The sequence below is a fragment of the Montipora capricornis genome, chromosome 7, assembly GCF_036669925.1.
Source record: "Montipora capricornis isolate CH-2021 chromosome 7, ASM3666992v2, whole genome shotgun sequence".
Lineage (NCBI taxonomy): Eukaryota > Metazoa > Cnidaria > Anthozoa > Scleractinia > Acroporidae > Montipora > Montipora capricornis.
Window position 1 is genome coordinate 28,569,327 of NC_090889.1, and position 23,078 is coordinate 28,592,404.

Here is a 23,078-nt window from a genome sequence, read left to right on the forward strand (position 1 = left end):
TAAAATCATCAAAATAACCATTTCTAGACAGAAAACCTGTACATTGTAACCATCACATAAATGCTATTTAAACATGTATATCCAAAGGGTCTATAGACCTTTACGTCTGTTTCTGTTCAGAAGTATACAATCATGGACACATTAGGTGGGACAGACATGCTTCTTGTCTATGAGTCAGGAGTTGTGCTGTGTGGAAAATCTCGCATTTCAGCCCAACATTGAATGAAGAGGAGGGGAAAGCGGTATCAAAGTCCAAAACTGTGAAATTGTTTCATTTGAATAATACGAATTTGTCATTGATTCTAGCTCGCAAGTTACCTGCCATCATCTTTTGCAACTCTCATAATATTCCCAGGCTTGAGGTCCCTGTGCACAATACCCTGCTCCCGCAGATGTTTCATTCCAGCCACTAAATCAATGGAAATTTAGAGCCTCAACAAAACATTTTAGCTCTGTAATTAAGGCTAACAAATTAACAACTTTTGCAGTAATTAAATTAAAATTACCTTTGCTTGCATAACTGGTGGGATTGTTGGTGTGGGACGCAAATAAAATTGGGATTTCACAGTGCTCCTTCCCATTTGCCGCTTGACTTTGCTGCTTGTTATTTGCCTAATGTACCAACAATCCCCCCAGCTACCGTATATATGCAAGCTAAAATTGCCTAGGACTCACTGGTTGCACACAGAGCTTTAATGTGTCAACCTGCTGAGTCCAGAAATGCATGGAATTAGATGAATGCCCGCAACTTTGATATCCAGCACGAAGTGTCTCTTTAAAATGGAACATTATACGTCAGTGTAAGGGTTAGAATAATTTTTTTGTACATGAGTAAATGCAGCTGTTCATCTTGAGAACCAGAATTTTGGGAACACTTTTTGACATTCGTTGCCTGTATTCCCAGACGTGAGTGCACAACTAATTATATGCATTTCTGGACATCTCTGGAAGTTCCTTGGCAGATGTCACAAATGTCATGCTACAGGAGGATAATAAATTATTGTCCAGCAGGCCTACCTATCCTTTGTAATTTCTTACCCACAAGGGCAAAAACATTTGAGAACCCACACAAGCCAATTACCCTATGTCAATACAGAATGCTACTGTAACAAAACAAGTTTCAAAAATCAATAATAATACTGTTTAATGTTAAAGTTTGAGGTCCAATTGAGTGTAAACTAACTCACTTTATTACTGATGTGTGCAACAGAAATACACTGAACACTGAGTTATCAGAAAACAAAGAGCCAAACATTTCTTCTTGCATGATCACACCACCTAAACATGTGATCTACTTGTCCTAAACACATGATCTACTAATCCAATTAGAAACATGTAAACAGAATAACTAAACAGCTAATACAGAGCAAGTTCATGACATACAACTCCATTCACATGTCTTAACATTTAAAGTATACTTTAGCTTTATAATGATTGTATTATTGCACAATTAATTTTGATAAGTATTTTTACCTATGTAAACAATTCAAAAGATAAAGACAGCTTTTGGGCAATGCACTTCATGAGCTTCATTTAATCATTTGATCATTCATTTTTAAATCATTTGATCATTCGTGAGTAATGTTCAAAATTAATGTGACGTCTTACCAACATCTTTGACTACTTGCTTAAATTCCTCTTCTTGAAAACCATAAGCATTGCTGGGATTTTCAAGCATTGTGAAAAGGCTTCCACCAGAACACAGCTCCATAACCATGATTTCATTTTGAGTCCTTAGCTGCCAAAATGGTGTTAACAACAACAACAACAACAACAATAGCTAGTAATTTTCCTGTTATCTCATTGCTATCATGTTAGCGGACAAAAACAGTAAATCTCTCTACATTTCTTTTGTTGTAAATGGTTTGAACCCAGGAGTCATATCATAATCAAGTGAACTATGATCGTCCAGGTCAGTGTCGTCCTGAGAAGGACCGTTTGAGATGACACTGACTGATGCTTCGACAATCTGAGTGGAAGTCATCTTCAGAGTCAAGTGATTTGTGTAACATCAGTAGCTGCCATAAAAAAATTTTAGTCGTAGATGTCATTGGTGAACCTATTGTTGATGTTATTGGTCGACTGTCAGTTGACCCAAGATGTAATTGGCTGTGAAGACTAAACATTGATTGGTGCATTTCGATCCGTGTATGAGTCTAAGATCTGTACGTGTATCGTAAAAAATATGTCAGGCAGTACCGTGATAGAGTAAATCAGTATGTTGTTGTCTGTTGTTGATGTAATAAAGGCGTTTGTAGGGTGGGGGAAGTTGTATATGCATCAGTTTTGACTGGGACTCTCCTGAATGTGTTACCTACAGCACAAACTACCACCAACAGATTGTATTGGAAAGCTGGTTTACTAACTTAGAACAGACAGCAATAAACCAATGGCTACAACTTCCCACACCCTACAAACGACTTATTGACGACATCAACTACAGACAAACAACACAATGATTTACTCTATCAAAGAACTGCTCAGCATATTCTACAATACACATACAGATCTTCAACCTATAAAAGGCTCAACTGAGAGTCGACCAATAACAAGACGAACAAGTTGACCAATGATGGTTAGTGCGCTCGACTCCGGATCGAGTGGTCTGGGTTCGGGGCCTGGCCAGGGACAATTGCGTTGTGTTCTTGGGCAAGACACTTTACTCTCACGGTGCCTCTCTCCACCCAGGTGTATAAATGGGTACCGGCATAATGCTGGGGGTAACCCTGTGATGGACTAGCATCCCATCCAGGGGGGAGCATTAATACACCTAGTCGCTTCATGCTACGGAAACCGGAGATAAGCCTCGGCCTGATGGGCCTTCTGAATCGGAAGCAGTGACTTTACCTTTTACTAAGCATTACACAAAAAAACTTGACTCTGAAAATGACTTCTGCTCAGGTTGTCAAAACATCAAGCAATGTCATCTCAAACAGTCCTTCTCAGGACTATATACATGTGTATATACACTAACCCGGGCAATCATACTTTACTTAATTATGATTTTTTTTTGTTCAAGCCAACCAGCATTTCTTATTTTTGAAATCCTTGTTTGAAGAGAATAATTTGTCAGTGGCACATTATAATATGGCCTTTGAAGTTGTTTGCATAAAGAGGGGAAGGTCCTCACTCAAGAGAGGTTTAGGAAGACATGAGGAATATTATGGTTAATGCATGCATGTAATACAAATTGAAGCAGCTACATTTGGCTCCTACAACATACTTTTTTTTTCATAGTTCTCAGGTCCTCTGAATGATGGTAGTCAAATTCATGTTGTCCCAATTTATGCTATTTATATAAAAGACTGAAATCCTTTACTTGGAAAAAATGGTGACTTCTTTACAAATTTCAATCTGGACAGATTTGTCTGAAAATTTCAGCAGATTTTGAAATAATTTAATATTTTAAAAAAGCAAAAACTCTACATTGGTCCACAACCCTTCAAAAATGCTGAAATTGTCCTTATTGGAGTTGAGCCTGCAATCACATTTTCTTTTGCAAAAAAGGCTTAAGGGTTAATCCGATACAAAATGACAACATGCCAAAAACTTTCAATGCATGTAATGCAAGAAGGCCTGACATTTCACAACAATCACTTAAAAGAACACAGGAAAAGAGCTCTTAATACAAACAGGTACACTCTAACAAGTCAGCAAGCTTAAGGCTGTCATCTGCAACAAAAATGGCTAACATCTGTGACTTGTCTGTTCTCCCTTGACGAGGAAATTGAACTCTCTAAATCAGATAGACTCAGACAATAAAAGAAAGGGATACTCATTCAAGCTTAATGACCAAATATGGTAAAAGATAACCTCAAGCCATCAATAGTATAAGAGCTTCGAGTCTATTCTAGTCACAATGTGTTGGAAGAAAGTCTGTGCTGTTGTCTGATCTTTTAGTACTTTAGACTGCTTTTCAATAAAATGTGACTTGCTGCTACCTTACAAAACTTACTGAAGATCAGCACAAACTATCACAGATCGACCCATTACAGAAGACAACAAAACTTGTATTTACTGTATTCATTTGGTGGGAAGTGAAGCACTGCACTGATGACAATAACTATTCGATTATTTAAACACACGAGTGTGAGACGGGAACACGCCTTTTCAAGAGTTCCTGGGTCATTAAATATTCGACTTCCTGCTATATATTTTGTTAATCAACTTGAGGTAAAAAAGTTCCTTTGTTTCTAGATCTATCCTCATTTCACAGAGTTTCAAAGTTATTTGGAAACCTTCTTTCAATAGTTACTTACAGTATTTCTTTTGACATATCTCTCAGATCATAACGAAACTTGGCGCGATGACGTAAAGGGGAATCCCCGCATGGACTGTGGTTATTAACCCGATAAATCATGCAAATTCACCTGAGTATCGAATGACTGCTGATTGTTAGAGGGTCTCAAAAGCTGGTGTCATCTTTATCGCCGAATCAAATTTCGTCCTTGCACTGAAAATCATTGCAAAAAATGAGGAAAAACAGAGTACAATATCCAAACACTCGGATACGCAAACTCGAGACAATTCAGTGTAGACTAATCACCAAGGAATGCCAAAACATTTTCTTCAGCAGCTTCTGTTCCCCGTGAAACAGAAGCCTGCAACGCAAATGTTGAGGGGGGAAAACAATAAATGCGTAGTATGTACCTCAATTTCGGTTGCAAAAGTCTTAACAATATTCTCGTGATCCAGTTTCAAGAGTACGTCGTACTCTCTTCTTCGAACCTCAAAAGGTCGCATCATTCCAAAGTTGTTCGAAACCTTGATTGCACAAGTCTCGCCAGTTTTCTGAGAAGAAGAAAAGCGAAAGTAAACTCAAGACATTTTCAAATCTGCAATGAAAATGAGTGATCAACTATCGCAACATTATTGAATATTGCTCTCCAAAGCAAATTTGGTTGAAGACCGAAAGCAAAATGCGATGAAACAAAACGCCCTTAAAAGACCGTTTTTTCGTTTTACGCGCCCCTTCGTTGTTCGTACGTTAAAATAGATGCAGAAGATGCAAATACAGCTTAGCAGAGTTGAACACTATCGGTAATTTGCATCTAAGCATAGTTGATGGGTAAATTAATTATCTTGCCTTGTTTCTGCCTTTGTAAACTTCTCCAGTAGCTCCTTGTCCAAGCAAATCCTTAAGATTCCATATGTAGGTTTGGCTGCTTCTGATCTCCATGTTAATTCGATGGTCTAGATTTCCGGGAAAGAAACATCACATTAAACGCGAAACTACTGAGGCATACGTTTCTTGGAAAACGACCAATTTGGCACGAAACATGATCAACATGAAAACATGATGGACTAAAGTTCACTTGTCATTTACGTGTAGTTAGAGATTTCCGATTAAAAGAACGGACAAGAAATATCACTCCAGAACAAGACAAAAAATAGTCCAGCTGAACGAATCCATCGATCCTTCGATCGGTTTCTTGTTTACATTTTCTGGCAACGCTGGGGGGTACTGACGAAAATTTTCAGATTATTCTAGTAACGAAATATATTAACGCAAAAGTTACGTGACGGAAATGCTTGAAATAGAGGTTACGTAGAGGTCAGTTCTGAGCTATGGTACTGCATAACAGTCACATTAGGTCAGCTTAAAAAGTCATTGGATCTTTAAAACCGTTCATCCATTTCTGCGAGAAATTTGGAAGAACATTGGCAAGCGAATAGGACACCTGCCACGTGGAAGAGAGAATGAGAGTGCGTTCGATTGACTTTATTCCGGAATAAGAATGAAGGAACAACGGTAAGAAATACGGTAAGGAACAACAAGGTTAATAAAGATATGTTTAAAATAGCATTTTAGAAGGTGTTTGTTTTAATGTGAATCGTCGTAAAAACGAAGAATTTCTAACTTCTATTCCACGTATTCCTATTCCGGAATACGGTCAATCGAACGCACCCTAACATCGAACCACTGATAATTCCATGTGTTCTCAAAAAATTCATATAACCAACCAATAAGAACGGCGAAAGTGTCATGAAACAGAAAATGTCCAATTATTACTCCATGGATACAAAAAGCTCAACAAGGAAATGGTGTAAATGAGTATATATCTTATTAAGCATCGGTACAAATGTAGCGTCAACATGTTTTAGATACACAGTAATTTATTTTTACTAACCTTAGGCCCCGCGATTTCGTCGCATTAAAGTGGATTTCCGCGTACGCAGACCCACAAAACTTAAAATTAACCTGTCACTGCATATTTTTGAGGCATCGCGTTCAACTGGTATTGGCCGACATATTTTCTGTTTATTGCACCTTTCATAGGTTCTTTTAAATGCTTACACGTGATTTAATTATGGTAGTAGGAGAATTCAAAAGACAATATTTATGACGTTCATAACTGAGTTGATCCAACATCTTACTAGTAACATGCCTTTTGCTGTAGTTCAAATATATGTCTTTTAACTATGCCTCTTCAGACCTTATTCCCGCTATCCTAATTAAAAAAAAAAAGAATGCTGAGACTACCCAGAAAAACTCCAGCTAAGGGAAAGGGAGACCATCAGAAAGACGATGGAGGAGGTAGGGGTGACAGAAGCCTCACAAGTGGCTCCAGAATTCTACCCAATAAAAGGAAGCGGAATACAATCTAATTTGCAAAAATTGAATTTGCGTATTTTGAAAAGTTTCCCCTGGAAAATAACTGTCATTTTGAACATAGTTAATAGAGAGAGGGGAATGGTTATAAAACCCAAAAAATTTCTTTGTTGTATGTTTTTGTTCTCTTTTTTGGCCTTGGTCGTGCACAAAACACAAAACGTCAGGGGGCACCCAACGTCAATTTTCGGAAAATATCTGTTCGGAAGGCGATTTGAGAACTAGAACTTTCGGAACATTTGTTCTAAAATTTCTTGCTTGCCTGCCTGTCCTACGATTCTCGAACACCTAAAAAATGCTATAATTGCCCATTTTAAACGGATTTTTACCCTAAAAAGGTCACCTAGAATCTTCGGGAGCCTTTTTTCTGGATGAAATTATCGAAAAGGTAAATTTTGATCCCTATAATTTTCGGATCACTAGACTTTCAGCTAGGAAATACAAACAAATAAAAAAAATTAGGGGATAAAAATATGCCAATATCTACCGTTTAAATACCAAAATACGTTTAACAATGCTATGTTTAAGTGGTTTTGAACTGTATTCTCGTTGGGTGCCCCTGAAAACGTGTTGGTTACGTAATTCATGCATCGTGTATGAGCGCAAAATAAGATTCACGGTGCACGGTCGTGGACTTTCCAACCTAAATCTTGGCATCTTTGTTTGCTCCTTGGATGTTTGCCGAGCTTCAAAACCATTCCTCTCTATATATGATGGCTCATGGACTAATATGGACTAATGACTCATGGGACTATGTTCTGAAAATGCCAAAAATTAAGGCCAGAGCCCTGACATCTTGAAATGTGGTAACCCACAGGAAGCCAATTTCATTACAGAGGTAGATGCACAATAGGCGTTTCTTTCGTGTGGTTTATTTCCATCTTTTTTGTGGAAAAAAACTCCCGTGATGACAACGGAAAAGAATGCTGTGTGGGCAGACCACCAACTGAGTTGCGTGCAGTGATAAGATGAGGGATCAGGGCAAGTCATGCCGAACTACTGACACTTTCAACCAACACATTGCCGAAATGCTCAGCACGGTTTTGCTCTCCAAAATCCACACATCACTTCTCTTTCTGATATGTAAAAACTATAGTTGCCCACTGATGTTTTGAACCCTAAGGAATGGTCGTTCATACACATGTTCACCATTTCATACCCAAAAGGAGAATCCTGGCTCAGTCACGGGTGAAAGCACTCGCCTCCCACCAATGTGGTTGATAATGTAAATTGGCCACCGTACAGAGATTCTGAAAGCTGACATTTCGAGCGTTAGCCCTTCGTCAGAGCGAAGGGCTAACGCTGAATACAACTTCCCCACCGACGCAGCACCACAGTTTCTTTAGAAACTACCCCCTTCCTTCCCACCAATTAGGCTCGGTTCGATTCCCAGATCCGGCGTCATACGTGGGTTGAGTTTGTTGGTTCTCTACTCTGCACCGAGAGGTTTTTCTCCGGGTACTCCGGTTTTCCCCTCTCCACAAAAACCAATATGATTTGTGCACGATCCACAAGCTTTAACCATTATCGTGTGAAAATAAAGTTCTATAAAGTTCTATAAGCATCGAAATCTATCATCGTTTGAGTTAAACCTCTGTTTAAACGTTGAAACTTTTAGCTGAAATGAAGATTTCGTTCCGTAAAATTTTCGGACACCTCAATTTTCACTGAGCTATAAAGATATCCGAACAGATCAAATTCTTCTAGGTGGTAGAAACATCTCTCTGGGCAGTCTTTATACATTACAAGGAGCCTAGGAATGTCTCCCAAAGGGCTTTTCGCTTAATTTGCTCGTTGGTTGCCCTTGGGTTTTGCAGATTACAACGGAAAAAGGCCAACAGACGCTCCCACGCCGTCAGTCTCGACCTCAATTTCCTATGGAAATAGGGAAAAAAGTCCTCTATTGCTTTTACAAAATTTCTCAAAGATAATTCTACAACTGAAGGAAAATGCTGGTTGTTTTACTTCTCGATTGACACAGATTTTCTTGATACACGCTCATATTTCCTACCAGCCAATCAAAACGCGCGTCTGACTACATAACCGATCAAAATTTGTGATGTCACAGCCGTGTTTGCATACTCTCATTTAAACACAGCTATTGAACAACGAGATTGTGCGTACTATCCTAATTACTGGGCTGCCTATGGGCAAACCCAGTCGAGGTCTACGTTTACTTTGTTCGTTTTCTCTTTTTTTTTTTTTTTCCGTGTCGGTAAAAGTCTTGCCTGTCACTCCCCTGGTAAGTAGTGTGTTTGTGTATAGAGCCTTCTGCCCGTATTTTCTTAGGATCGAGAGGGTAGTGGAACTGCGTAGATTTCTCTTGTGGACACAGTAGAATCATTAACTTAGCCTGCAATGGCGTCGAAAGTCATGCAACGGGAATGGCGTTTTAGTGGATCCTTAAACAAAATATACCCTTATGGAGCTCAATAATGGAAAGTCAGTTGGATAAACTAGGCATGAATCTCAAAAGCGACGAGTACTGGACTTCGACAACAATCTATCGCCCGTCGAGACGAAATCAAAGTGAGCTGTATTTACCTGAAGTACATGGTAATTTGACACAATTGAGTTTCTTGTCTTCACGCACGCAATGAAATAGGAAGAGGTTTTCGCCTCCAAGAGCAAATATGTTGTTTGTTTCAATAAATTTTTCGCTGGAAAAGGATTCTGTGGTATTTTCTGCCTTTGTGAATTATAATATCATGTTGTGTATTGAATTTTCGAGCTTAAGGTTCAAATGTGATATGGGAGAAGTTTTTTAGTATTGCTCTGTAAGCAGGAAGGGTTCACAGGCCTGTTGGAAGCGTGCTTGAGTTTCAACAAAATGAGGCCCAAAATCAGTGAAAACTTGTGACGCAGATGAATAATAAAGTAGCTGCTATTTCCAAAATGATGGAATTACCTGGTGATAAAAAACGTCGTACGCGTCTTGGAGAGTAAATTTTGACTTTGCATAAACAAGAGTTGGGCGATTGTGATCTTTGTTTTGACTTCGCTCATTTCATTGTCAAACTTTATAACACTTGACAGAAAAAGAAACTTACAAAAACCCGGTATCTTGCCATCATTTGACACAGATGCTTCACTGTTTGGCGAGTAAACATGCCGCGGTAACTTAATCACGGCGCCCGCTGAATTCCGGCCATGTCACTTTCGATTTTGCAATTTACTTGAACGTAGCAAAAATCTCCGAAAATGTTTGTCGCTGATCGTAACTTTTTATATTCTATAGATCGTTTTCACGTGACGTCATCACCTTCCAAAATCTAAAACTAAAGATCCACCAAAGTTTTTATCCTCATCAGGCATAAGAGGCGGCATATCTATATCTGTTGACAATTTCACAGCTCAATAGCGTGCTTCGTTTGGAAACCAGAGCATTTTGAATTTCCGGATTATGTAGGTGCGTGACACAAAGCTACGATCAAGTTTGTTGAAAAATATATACTTATCTCATGATTTTGAGCCCTTTTAGAAGTTGGAGCATTAGGAAAAGTGCTTATGTAAATGCTTGTTTTTTCAGTAGTGATAATCAGTCGCCTAGATAGCCAAAGTCAGTTCCAGATGTTTACACTATTTTCCGGCCTGCGAAACATTTCGACGAATATCTGAAGTTTGGGGAAACGCAGAGGCCTAAAACTTGGACAAGTGTCTTATTTCTTTATCAGCTATAAGAAAACAATTTCTTAGCGTTTTGCACTGGATAGTTTTTGATTTATTTTTTTGATTGAGTGACAGTGAAAACGATCTATATTCAAGGTTCAAAATTAATGTTGATTTCATGTAGTAAATATTTTCTTGTCGATCGACCGTCCGGGAAACTTCCTTCTGCTCTTTCTGAAATCTGTGTATCAATATTTATTTGCTTTTTCATCAATATTTGTTTTGCATAAAGCACGCTAACAGAATCTGTACCTTGCTGAGTTCGCATTTGTTAGCGTTATTAGTATTTTCGGTCAGATGTTTCTGTTTTTTATGAGGGGTTTATTGTTTTGGTCTCCCATCCCAACACTAACCCCGCGAAACAGGGCTTGACTTCCGTGAAGTTTAGTATTACAAAGTTTTCGGATGCTCATAGGGCACACTTGTGGTGAAAAGAAGTTGTGAGGGAACTTGAAAATTATCAACATGTCAGCCCAGAAGCCAATGTTTCTCGCTTCTCTTTTATTTGTTATTCTTCAGAGACTGGAATGCTGTATTTCAATACCACACAATTCAGTGCCTTCTGATTTTCTGTAGCACGTACCACAGGCAAGCCAGTGTATGCTTCACAGAAGCATCTAGTTATTTTGTAAAAAATGATGTCCCATATTTTAGACAGGCGGTTGCTATGATAGACTCCTATGGGCAAAAGCTACAAGAAACTTGTGCTACCGGTAAAAAATGGTTTATTTACACTTAGTAGCGGCCATAACTGTTTATAGAACGAGGCCTTATTTAGTGACTTGGTATAACTATCCCTACAAGAGAGTACTTCTTGAATTTCACAACGGGATGAAGGATGGGTTTGGTCCTGAGGACTGTTGGCAGTTTTTTTTTTACTGAAGTTTCGACAACATGAGCGAAAGTCATAACGATTGGAAATTGAAACAAATGCAGTGATGTTGTGATTGGTAGTGGGAAAAGTCATGTGATTGGTTGTGAGGATGGTGAGTGGCGATTTGTGCATTACGATGCGGTTTGTAAGCTGAGGAGTTGTGTGTAGTTAAGATTTTCTTCTAGGTAATTGTTTGTATGGTGAAGGTAGAAGTAAAGTTGGCAGTGGTTTAATTACTGGGTTGGTCTGCGTTTAGTTTGTTTGTTTTATTTATTTTATTATTTTTTTTCCCGTGTCGTTAAAAGTCTTGCCTGTCACTCCCCTGGTACGTGGTGTATTTGTGCACAGAGCCTTCTGCGCGTATTTACGTAGGAGCGAGAGAATAGTGGAACTGCGTAGATTTCTCTGGCGGACGCCGTAGAACCATCAACTTAACCTACAATGGCGTCGAAAGTCATGTAACGCGAATGGCGTTTTAGTGGATCCTTAAACAAAATATACCCTTATGGAGCTCAATAATGGAAAGTCAGTTGGATAAACTAGGCAGGAATCTCAAAAGCGACGAGTACTGGACTTCGACAACAATCTATCGCCCGTCGAGACGAAATCAAAGTGAGCTGTATTTACCTGAAGTACATGGTAATTTGACACGATTGAGTTTCTTGTCTTCACGCACGCAATGAAATAGGAAGAGGTTTTCGCCTCCAAGAGCAAATATGTTGTTTGTTACAATAAATTTTTCCCTGAAAAAGGATTCTGTGGTATTTTCTGCCTTTGTGAATTATAATATCATGTTGTGTATTGAATTTTCGAGCTTAAGGTTCAAATGTGATATGGGAGAAGTTTTTTTAGTATTGCTCTGTAAGCAGGAAGGGTTCACAGGCCTGTTGGAAGCGTGCTTGAGTTTCAACAAAATGAGCCCCAAAATCAGTGAAAACTTGTGACGCAGATGAATAATAAAGTAGCTGCTATTTCCAAAATGATAGAATTACCTGGTGATAAATAACGTCGTGCGCGTCTTGTGGCCTAAATTTTTACTTTGGATAAACAATATTTGTGCGATTGTGATCTTTGTTTTGACTTCGCTCATTTCATTGTCAAACTTTATAACACTTGACAGAAAAAGAAACTTACAAAAACCCGGTATCATCATTTGCCACCATTTGACATATGCTTCACTGTTTGGCGAGTGAACATGCCGCGGTAACTTAATCACGGCGCCCGCTGAATTCCGGCGATGTCACTTTCGATTTTGCAATTTACTTGAACGTAGCACAAATCTCCCAAAATGTTTGTCGCTGATCTTAACTTTTTATATTCTATATTCACGGTTCAAAATTAATGTTGTTTTCATGTCGTAAATATTTTATTCTCGATCGACCGTCCCGGAAACTTCCTTCTGCTCTTTCTAAAAACTGTGTATCAATAGTTATTTGCTTTTTCATCAATATTTGTTTTGCATAAAGCTAGTTAACAAAATCTGTACCTTACTGAGTTCGCATTTGTTAGCGTTAATAGTATTTTCGGTCAGATGCTTCTGTTTTTTGTGAAGGGTTTATTGTTTTGGTCTCCCATCCTAACACTAACCCCGCTGAACAGGGTTTGACTTCAGTGAAATCTTTCAGATGCTCAGAGGGCACACTTGTGGTGCAAAGAGGTTGTGAGGGAACTTGAAAATTATCAACATGTCAGCCCAGAAGCCAATGTTTCTCGCTTCTCTTTTATTTGTCATTCTTCAGAGACTGGAATGCTGTATTTCAATACCACACAATTCAGTGCCTTCTGATTTTCTGTAGCATGTACCACAGGCAACCCAGTGTATGCTTCACGGAAGCATCTCGTTTAATTATTTTCTACGTTTTTATACCAGCTTTCAAGTGTCAGGCGCTGGTAACAGTTCGTACAGTAGGTTTAGCACTTTGCAGAGTCCCAGTCGATAGTGTGTTTTGCTCTTGAATGGTGTTCAGCAATACTGTTACTGAAATCACTATTTGTGTTTTATAAGTTGTGTGTTTGGATTCCTGCCGGTTTCACCAATGTCAGTGGCCTGGCAATAGCAGCATGTGATCATGTATACTGCTCCTTGTCTGTCCTTGGGGTCGTCTTTGTCTTAGTAAGCATCGTAAAGTCGTTATAGGTCTGTGGGCAACGCTTACGTTGGAAGGTTGTATTATGCTTGCCACAGAAGCATGTCAGAAGTTCCTCTCATTTACGGTATTGTCGCTGTAGTGGCGGGTTGAGGTGGCAGGGCTCTTGTCGTTTTATCTCGAACCAAAATCGATTTCCCTGGATTTCCGTCATACATTTAATGCAACCTCGTTCCCAGGGTCTCTCTTCTCTGCCTCCATTGTCGTCTCTCAACAACAAGGAAGACCTTAGACAGCAATGACCAGCGGTTTTCGTTAAAACAATGGTTTGCTGGGGGTGCTCAGAAAACCTGGTTCCAGGTGTCGTCTTCGTTATAATTTGAAGGCAAAGAATAGAGACCCTGAGGGATCGAGGTTGACATCTAATGCATTTTACACTCGGTACACCCTTACAACTCGAACCACGTCCTTCAATACGTCACAAATAAAAACAAACGGTGTACAGTCTACGAATTATATTAGGTTGACTTTCGATATGAATGTAAACTAATTTTCTTCAATAAGTTCGAAACTATATAAAAGGAAGACTACGGAACACAAGCTTTGCTTAATTTTTATGCTTTCATAAAACTAAACCGTATCCCTGCATGAGAACAACAGGTCTAAGATACCTCGCCACTGTTCAGTTTAAAATGAACAATGAAGTAGAGGTGGTACAGTGAGTGTAAACTAAATTGCCCTCAATGAAGCAGATCAACACGTGTACAACTAGCACATGTAAACAGCATTGTTCGGCGCTTGTGATTCTAGTAGCGCTTCCCATAAAGTTTAGGGAACTTGTGGGAAAACACTACGACATTTTGACAAAAGGAACCTGATAAAGTTCTCAATGACCCTGATAATAGTGTGTTTACGGTTAAAAAAGTTTTGTAAGAGAAGAGATTCCGTATATATATATATATATAAGCTTACTTACCAGTTATCACTGTTAATACATTCAATATTGCTGCTCCTCCTCTAACTTCAAAACTATGGCCTGCAAAATAAATGCTTCCTTGACTAAGTTGACTTTCAAAACTGCTGTAGAAGAAACAGGAAGCTCAAGGGTTTTTACTAATTTAAAAATAGCAAACTTACAACGCAGTTCAAGTTTGGCGCCTGAATATTTCACTTTCGTATCACACAATCTCTAGGTACCAATCTTCCTTGCCGCGCTGATTCTGATTTACATATAATGCCTGTTGAAATTTGCTGGATCGTCTGGCCATCCAAATCGGGAGCCATAAAATGGTATCAAACGCTTTGATTCAAGGTGCAAGCCGCGGAATTGGTTTGCAAATGTGCCGATACCTACTTGCAAGACAGACAAAGGTAATAGCAACGTGTAGAGAACCTGCAAACGCTTTGGAGTTGTCTCAGTTGCAGAGCCAGTATGGCGACCTGTTAAGAGTATTTCGCCTCGATGTTCAAGATGAAACTCAAATCAAAGACGTGTCGGCTCAAGTTGACGACAGAAAGCTAGATTTACTGATAAATTGTGCAGGAATACTTCATCCCAGTGGAAAAGGCGAAACCAGCTTAAGGGAAGTCAATTTGTCTGATGTAACTTCAACTTTGAAGACGAATGCAATTGGGCCTTTACTCATGGCCAAGTACTTTGGTTCAAATCTCAGTAAGCGAAAGAGAACATTAAATCCTGGTAATAAAGAGGCCAAGGCTCGTGTACAGGGAGGAGCCACTATTCCCGAAACCGAAACAACGGCACCAGACACAGGCACGAAGACAGTCGACGCAGCTGGAATACTTGTCAATATGTCGGCCAGAGTGGGATCAGTTACCGATAATTGGCTCGGTGGATGGTACAGTTACAGAATGTCTAAAGCAGCTCTCAATATGGCAACCAAAAACCTCAGCATTGAACTGGGAAGAAAAAATGTTATTTGTGTTTCTTTACACCCTGGTACTGTCAACACTGACTTATCTAGTCGCTACCTGAAGAATGTTGACCCAGCAACAGTTTTTACCCCTGAATTTTCTGTGGATTGTTTGATGAATATTATTTATAGCCTTGAATTGAAGGACAATGGTAAGTTCTTTGCTTGGGATGGCAAAGAAATCAGGTGGTGACTGACATTAGAGACATTAAATTTGAAAAAAAATAACCTTAAGCCAGCGGCCAATATACATTTTTTTTCACGTTAAATGGAAAATGAATAGATTGACCTTTCCCCAGCTGAGAGCAGATTTTACTCTCACTAACGCCAAATGATCATGCGGGCACTTAAGGTGTGAATGAGTTAAAACCTTTTTCAAGTGCTGATCTGAATTGTTTGACAAATTTAGTTTGACAAAGCTTCTGATCCTTACCCAGTTGGGTCAAACTAAACATAAATTTCAACTTTGACTAAATCATTATTGAACAATAATATCTTGGAACAAAAACCTCCGTGGGTACCAGTCAAGGAGTCCATTACCTATCCTAACCCCCCCCCCCCCCCCACCTGAGTTTGTGTTCATTTACATCAGTTGAATAAAAATGCATTTCTCTTCACAGACCAAGGGACTGCCAGTCTTGCAATGTTTGGGTAGACTTTCATATAACAGACTAAAATGGCACAAGACAAAAGAACCATTGTTATTCTGATTAGGGATTTCTGATTTGGTGTTGTATACCATGCCCAGTTTAGCGAACAACCTTCCTTTTTTTCCTTAGTACGGCTAATTAACGTAGTTTGTTTCGTTTTCAACATTCCGTCAGTATGCCAAGTACAACAAATTAAAGATGAACTACGAAAAACTGAAGTAGGGCTAGTACGGCAGTATCGTTGTATTTTTTTTCATTTTCAACACTCCCTTAGTACACCAAGTACGGCTAGTACGGCAATGCCGTAGTATTTTTCGTTTTTTACATTCCGCCAGTACACCAAGTACGGCTAGTAGGGCGGTGTGGTTGTATTTTGGATTTTCAACACCCCCTTAGTACGCCAAGTACGGCTAGTATGGCAGTGCTGTAGTATTTTTCGTTTTTAACGTTGAACTACGAAAAGCTGAGACTAAGGGAAACAAAACCTAAATAAACAACTAAGACAGTGTGTTAACCAAGAGAAACATCCAAGTAGTATGTTAATCAAATTACAGTGCCTTTGTATTTTTGGTTTTCAACATCCCTTAGTACGCCAAGTAAGGAAAGCACGACTAGTTAAAGATGAAGTACGAAAAGCTGAAACTAAGGGAAGCAAGAGTCACGTAAATAAACAACTAAGTGGGTTAACCTAAAGAAATATCCAAGTAGTATGTTTATCAAATCAAAGATGAACTGAAGAAAACCTATTAAAGGTGACCTTAAAAAAACCGAAATTGAGGAAAACCAAGAGAAGCATTCAAGTACGTTAGACAGACTTTCTAAGTGGAAAAAAGGGAAAAGGTCATCCCTAAAATGGGCTGCATATATGTTGTTCTATTGGTTGTTCTTCTGTTTTGTGAACATTACCAGTAATTATTTCAGATCTGAGGAAGCCTCTCACATCTTTCTCATAAGTATCTGAAAAGATCCACTCGTTAAAAGTGGAATTCTCTAATGTAGAAATTGGAACACTTGTTTTAGTGAAATTTGTCCTTTATTACCACTCGGAACTTAAACAGGTGACCATACTTTGAAATTTAACATCTGAGAAAGATAGTTCCAAGATTAATTTAATCAGCGTCACTGACGTGAAACAACAGCTCAGGTGCCCCTTCAAAGAAAGCTAAGCTGTGAACAAGACTATTAAATATATCCCTGATGTACAGGTTGTGCTTTAAAAGGGAAAGCTCTAAGAGCTCAAGAATAACCAAAGACCTTAAAAGAATGACAGGAAATAATTTCTGTAGGAAACAGACAACTTTTTTAAAAGACATGTTTAAAAAGTTGCCGGTTTTTACAACTGTATTTATCATACTTGCTACTATTGCGACCTTATGGAAATAATAATTTATTGTCAGAAAAAGCAGTACTGGTTGTATTCTTTTCTTCTTGAATTTGTCCATCCTACCTTGCTACCATGTGAACACTTCAAAAACAATAATATTATTTTATTCATTTTTGCATAATCAGGCTCTCTGTTTGTCTGGACTAACCAAACAAAAGGGGCAAGCAAAGAAAACTGAGTACTACAAGAATAAAATCTATTCATCTATTTGCCCATTTTGTTTTTCAGCCTGAAATACATCTAAACAGTAACAAGATCTGTGAAAAAAATATATTAAATGAAATCACAAAATTATGTATCTGAACATTTCAGGAGTTCAAAAGCTGTGACACTACATTTTGTAAAGAAATACTGAAAAAATAAAATGTATGTGCAAATCGTACCACTGCTTGACAAGCAGCAAAGAGAATTTTCCTAAAGCAAACTGGAACCATATTCCACAGTATTTATTTGGGAAGAGGAAGAAAATGGACATGTTAAGCACCAATACGTTAATGGCAAGACAAAAAATAACAAATTTAATGAGGGCAAGTTCTGATAAAAGAAAATACTTTAAAAACCTTTTATTTTTATTGCTGTTTTTAGAATAATTCTCTCTCTTCATCTGATCAAGAAGTCAATAATTCTTTCTCGATAATTATTACTTTTATTGACCGAATGCAAAAATGGCTGCCAACAAATTATTCTTTTGTCTTTGTGTTAATTAGCCCAACTAGCCTCGTTCACATGCTTAAAATTGAAAGAATTTGGGCTGTAAAAAGAGGCTAATTAACACAAAGACAAAAGAATAATTTGTTGGCGGCCATTTTTGCATTGGGTCAATATCACTAAATGTGCAAAGAAATTATCCTTTCTTAACCCTTTCACTCCCAAGAGTGCCACTTATAGATTTTACTCTGTCTAACGCCAGACGATTTTACTCGTCAATGGGTAACCCCACGGGGGTGGAAGGGTTAAGCAAGAACAATGGCGACTGCAATGACAAAGTCACAAATTTGCATATTTAGAGGGCAAAAATAACAGCTTTGCACGCCCTGCACTTGCATTTTTCACTTTTGTCCATTTGTTTGCCATCGTCAGCAAAAAAACAATGTGAAAGAGCCGTATTTGAGGTTTTTTTTTGAAGAATGTCAACACTTGAGGATAAATTTTCATTTTCTCCCCTAAATTATGTGCCATTCCGACCAGTGTCATTTTTGAGGAACTACCACACACTTGTCATATAGAAAAGGTTGAAATAGTCACAAAGCGATTAAAATAACACAAATTTATATTCTGAGATGATGTTCTTGTTGCCGCTGCTTGCTTAAGCTCCCTAGTGGGCAATACCCTTCAGCTTGTTTGTTATCTACAGTATAATAAATTTCTCAGATAAATCAGTGATCTGTGCTTTAGCACTGCTTATTTTCATCTCACAAGAGCTTGACAACTCCAGTGACACTCCAGGAAAATGATGCTCCACTTAACAACTTAAATCATAGCCGGAACACTGAGAGTAAAATACTGATATTATTATTGTTTTTGGTGCAAAATGGTTGATTTAATTACATTGAACAAAACACCCTTTGCCTTATTTTATCCTGGTCATACCAAGTGGCACCAGTCTCTTATGAAGATTCTGCATTCTGCTTGATGTACATGTAGCTTGAACCATGGAACCCTTTTCCTTTTTTGATGGGTGTGTTATCAACCCAATTCCAACCACAGTCATTCTATGCTTTAAACCTTCCAAAGAATTTTAATACAACTTCTTTTCCTTCCTTTCAATGTGAAGGGATCCCTTTGTCATGAACGCATATTTGTGAAGAAAGCCTGAGGAAATAGAAGACAAAAGAAGGAGCTGTATGTTAACAGAGGAAAGAAACCACAAATTCTCTCAATCTCAAATGCTTTTTGTTGCCAAGATCAATCTCTTGGAGCAAACATAATTTTACCCTTTTAAAGTAACAAACTTGACAACACTAGCAATCAATAGTCTGTCGACCACTAGCTAATGAAAGGCCTGTGTTTGATCCTGTGATAAATAACTGTGTAATTGCCATACAATAATCATAGCCCTTTCAAAACTGGAAAGCAAAGTAGTCTGTGGTTTCATCTCAGGTCCATCAACCCATGCCTTTCACTAACTTGCGACAAACGACCGCCTGCAATTTCGTTAACTATGTCATCACTTATGCAGCCTCTATGTAGCTAATTAGTCGTAAGGCAAATAACTTAGTTTAGGAATTACACATCCTGACAGTAAAACAGAGGTTTGAACACTTATTTAATTATCATTTATCAAATGCAGAACGTTTGCGTTAATTTGCAAATTTCTAGGGATGGACAGGATCCCACAGTTATTAGAGAATGTTCATTATTTTGTCATCAATATCAGAGAAATATCTGCCCACTAGTTGAAATTCTTGTTATGTTTAATACAAAACCCTGATATTGCTCCAATTTGAGGAACCTTTATTCTAGAGAAGGATACCAGCTAAAATACTACTTAACACATTCAACGTATTTTAAAAGTGCCTATGAAGTAAAAAATCTATTTTGCTTACTTTAAAGACCTTTCAAAACGACGAAGAATGGTGTTTTCTATTTTGGAATAGAATGATACCCTCTTATGATGTTGCCATGGCAACCATTTTTGCTGCTGGGTTTATTTGACGCAGGATTAATTTTGTCGTTTGTTGTAATAAGACACATTCACTCTCGGTAAGTTTATATGTAGATGTAAAGCATTATGGGTAGAACATGTGTTTCAAGTCTGACCATCTGCCTGTACTGATCTGTTCAAAATCCGAGGTATTCAGTTCATTAGAGAGCGGCTGAAAAAGAGGGTGTTGCCATAACAATATCCTAGTAAGTGTCACTTTGTACCTTGTCTAATGTACATGTAAATTACTGGTGCCAAGTTTGAATATCATTTCTCCAATACTTGCAAAGATACTCTCAATTTTGGGATTTACTACAGTCATTTGTACAGTTTGTGGTGTCATCAATAACTTTGAATATCTCAGAAACAAGAGAAGATATTCTAAAATACAAAACACCATTCTTCATCATTTTGAAAGGTCTTTAAAATAAGCAAAAGATATTTTTTTACTTCATGGGCACTTTAAAGTGACTAACAGCTTGCATGGCAGCTCATTTAAGGGAAAGAGAGAAACCAGTGAAAACCCTGTCACACCACTTGTTTACCAACGCATAAACGATAATAATTTATGATATCTTATGCATCCACAGTGAATCTATGTTCCTACCTTCGCATAAGTCTTGAAAGTTTTTATATCTGCATGCTGTAATGCATTTGTGTATTCCTGTAAAAAATAACCAAACTTCTCATCACAAGCTATACTTGCAAACAATTTATACCGAGTCTCAGTTTTCCAGTAGAGTGAAGTAACCACTGCAATCTGAGAGGTTATTTTTGTGAGTTGATGTAATATATAGATTTCGCCAAGCCTAAAAGAAGAGCTCCCAGGTTATTTATTCTTACAATAAGTTAACCTGGCTTGAGCCTGCGCTCCAATCCTCTGTATAATGCTAGACAATTTTATCCATCAACTGGAGGCATTGTAAGGTGCCTTAGGGGTCAATGAGTTAAGTCATTCCATTCAGTTAGTCTAAATTTATCCTTCAAACAGAGCACTACAGTGTTAAGGGCTGGAAACCCACCCAAAAAGCTGTCCATCTGTAATTTTTCAGCCTGCATGTCATTTCAGTTGTAGCTAATTTAAGGTGAAAAGGTAAGACAAGGTTTTTCCAATGATAAGGACCAAAATGTCCCCATACCAAACAAATGTGCTTTGAATTAATTTTCTGGTTTTTTTTTACAAGGACTACCTCATTATCTCTAATACCCAAAGTCCTAGAACTCTGAAAGCCCAAATATTCAAAATATGACATGAAACTCTTTCTTGTTCACCTGGATGGCTTGTGGAGTCAGCTGTAGCGTTGGCAAATATGTATTTTGTATGAAGTTTATAAATTCCCCTCCCTGAAAACAGAAATGAAAATTGAGACATGTTTGATCATATGTCCACTGAATCATTGAAGTACGTACATGTCACAGAAAAACTTTGGAGTAATAAACATTGTCTTTTCAGCACAAACTGCCATCTTACCTGCTTTTGAAGAATTGTTTTTTGTGTCCATACAATCTCTTGTAATGCCTGTCAGGTTTAAGAAAGAAAATGACAAGAAAAAAAAAAAACCAAAATATCATGTTTTGTTAATAATTCTCGTGATATTAACGAAATTAAATACCAAATGATTTGATCACAGAATGTTTCATGTGTAAAACTCTAAAATAATGCTCATTAATTCTTTCAAACTGCCAAGACTATACACCCCCAAAATTAATTAAGTGCATCAATGACTGGATCAAAACTGATGAAGCAAAAAACATGGAATATTACAGTAAGCCTCTTATATCCGACATGATTAGTTCAAGTTTTCCTTTTAACTTTAAACTATTACCTTTTTACTTAAATGATGCAATAATACTTATTATGGCAATAATGACGATGAAAATGTTTTCATAAACCCATTATACGGATAGTATCAATTATGTGCTTTCACAACAACTAGAAGCCAAAGAAGCATTTCAAATCATACACAACATTACTAAAACTCTACTAAACAAAAACAATAAAGAGTAATTCAGGAACACAAAGGACATTAACTAAACCAAACAGCCAAACCTAAACAAAACCTAAACAAAATATCTTTAACTTACTTCACAAACCCTTTTTAATTTATTCCCTCTGAGGCTGAATGTTAATAATAGTAATAATATTATTAAGGTAGACCTACCAAGATTGTTTGAGCATCAGTAAAATCAAATGTTGACCTCATAGGAGCCATGAATGTAGCTGGGACAATATTCTCATAGATAAATTCTCCAAATCCATTTAATCCATTATCATTTCCTCCTATATCCAATAAAAACAATAAAAACAAAGGAGGTCTTATTTCTTTTCTCTTTTGACCACAATTTATTCACAATGCTAATTTCATTAATGGACAAACAGTACTGACATATGTAATGAATCATATATTTGATTGCGGATATGAAATCAAGTAAAGATATGATCCTCGCAGTTATGGACGCAATTTTAGCAATAATTGCATCCATAAGTGCAAGGATCATAGCTTTACTTGATTAATTTAATTATTTTGCACGAAAAAAATCAATAATATCCAATAATTATATGTGGGACCAAAAAATTTCTCTGCTTTAATTGCCTTGATGGCAATAAGGTTTCCCACTGCAATTTGTTCAGAAAAAAAGGAATGACTTCATATGCACTCCTCTTTTCTATTTTTCACTAACATGATGAGTTTATCACTGAACCATATGCTGCATTATGGAAGAAGACCCATGCTCTGTTAATGGAGTGCAGCACCGAACCATTAAACAAAACTTTTACCAATTTTTCTGACCACTGGTAGGTTGCCTTTTAATTGTGGAAAATTTCTACTCTAACTCCCACCAGTTTTATTACTGGGATCTTTGTCCTTTCCTGCACCTCTCTCCAAGTAGTCTTGTCTAGCTTAATTGAGATACATGTAGAAAATACATGTATTACACAGCATAACTGGCAAATTGTATTTTACTGGAAGAACTATTTACACTCACCCCAGAGTTCAACCAGTTTGCGAAGTATATTGAAAGAAATCTTCTGTGCCTGAGGGAAAACCAGCAAGGCCATGAATGTGGAAACAAATTAGTACTTAATATCTGACAATAAGCATGTGAAATTTACCATGGGCATTCTTGGTATGAGTCTTTACAACAATGAGCAACTAAAGTATAAAGTAACACACATTTAAGCCTTGTGGAGAGGGTGTATTTGTATCTAGTTGATGAAGAT

General features: G+C 37.7%; 3 protein-coding genes across 5 annotated transcripts in view; 1 reads left to right on the top strand and 2 right to left on the bottom strand.

Moving 5' to 3' along the window:
* LOC138056778 (serine/threonine-protein kinase TBK1-like) overlaps window positions 1–5,511 on the bottom strand; it is a 31,381-nt gene extending 25,870 nt beyond the window's left edge. The window contains exons 1-5 of one of the 2 annotated variants that reach the window (XM_068902669.1): window positions 5,327–5,511; window positions 5,087–5,193; window positions 4,651–4,791; window positions 1,609–1,738; window positions 319–409 (exon numbers count right to left, since the gene is read on the bottom strand). In XM_068902669.1, the coding sequence (XP_068758770.1) occupies window positions 319–409; window positions 1,609–1,738; window positions 4,651–4,791; window positions 5,087–5,179 (455 nt within the window). In that variant the 5' untranslated portion in view covers window positions 5,180–5,193; window positions 5,327–5,511. Of the gene's footprint in view, window positions 1–318; window positions 410–1,608; window positions 1,739–4,650; window positions 4,792–5,086; window positions 5,197–5,326 lie in introns of those variants that run through there. The other variant, XM_068902668.1, reaches the window with a different exon arrangement.
* A 125-nt stretch (window positions 5,512–5,636) lies between these two features.
* LOC138056782 (C-signal-like) lies at window positions 5,637–16,062 on the top strand. 2 transcript variants are annotated; one of them, XM_068902674.1, is made up of 3 exons: window positions 5,637–5,752; window positions 14,437–15,329; window positions 15,798–16,062. In XM_068902674.1, exons 2-3 carry the CDS (start codon window positions 14,531–14,533, stop codon window positions 15,830–15,832), a joined length of 834 nt encoding a protein of 277 aa, XP_068758775.1. In that variant the 5' UTR covers window positions 5,637–5,752; window positions 14,437–14,530; the 3' UTR covers window positions 15,833–16,062. The 2 variants fall into 2 exon arrangements, with proteins under 2 accessions (XP_068758775.1, XP_068758774.1); XM_068902673.1 differs by lacking the exon at window positions 15,798–16,062 and having other exon boundaries at window positions 5,641–5,752; window positions 14,437–15,503.
* A 779-nt stretch (window positions 16,063–16,841) lies between these two features.
* LOC138056781 (exportin-T-like) overlaps window positions 16,842–23,078 on the bottom strand; it is a 36,111-nt gene continuing 29,874 nt past the window's right edge. Inside the window, exons 33-38 of the mRNA XM_068902672.1 lie at window positions 22,844–22,892; window positions 22,018–22,136; window positions 21,327–21,374; window positions 21,128–21,199; window positions 20,463–20,519; window positions 16,842–19,023 (exon numbers count right to left, since the gene is read on the bottom strand). Of these exons, the coding sequence (XP_068758773.1) occupies window positions 18,997–19,023; window positions 20,463–20,519; window positions 21,128–21,199; window positions 21,327–21,374; window positions 22,018–22,136; window positions 22,844–22,892 (372 nt within the window). The 3' untranslated portion in view covers window positions 16,842–18,996. The remainder of the gene's footprint in view (window positions 19,024–20,462; window positions 20,520–21,127; window positions 21,200–21,326; window positions 21,375–22,017; window positions 22,137–22,843; window positions 22,893–23,078) is intronic.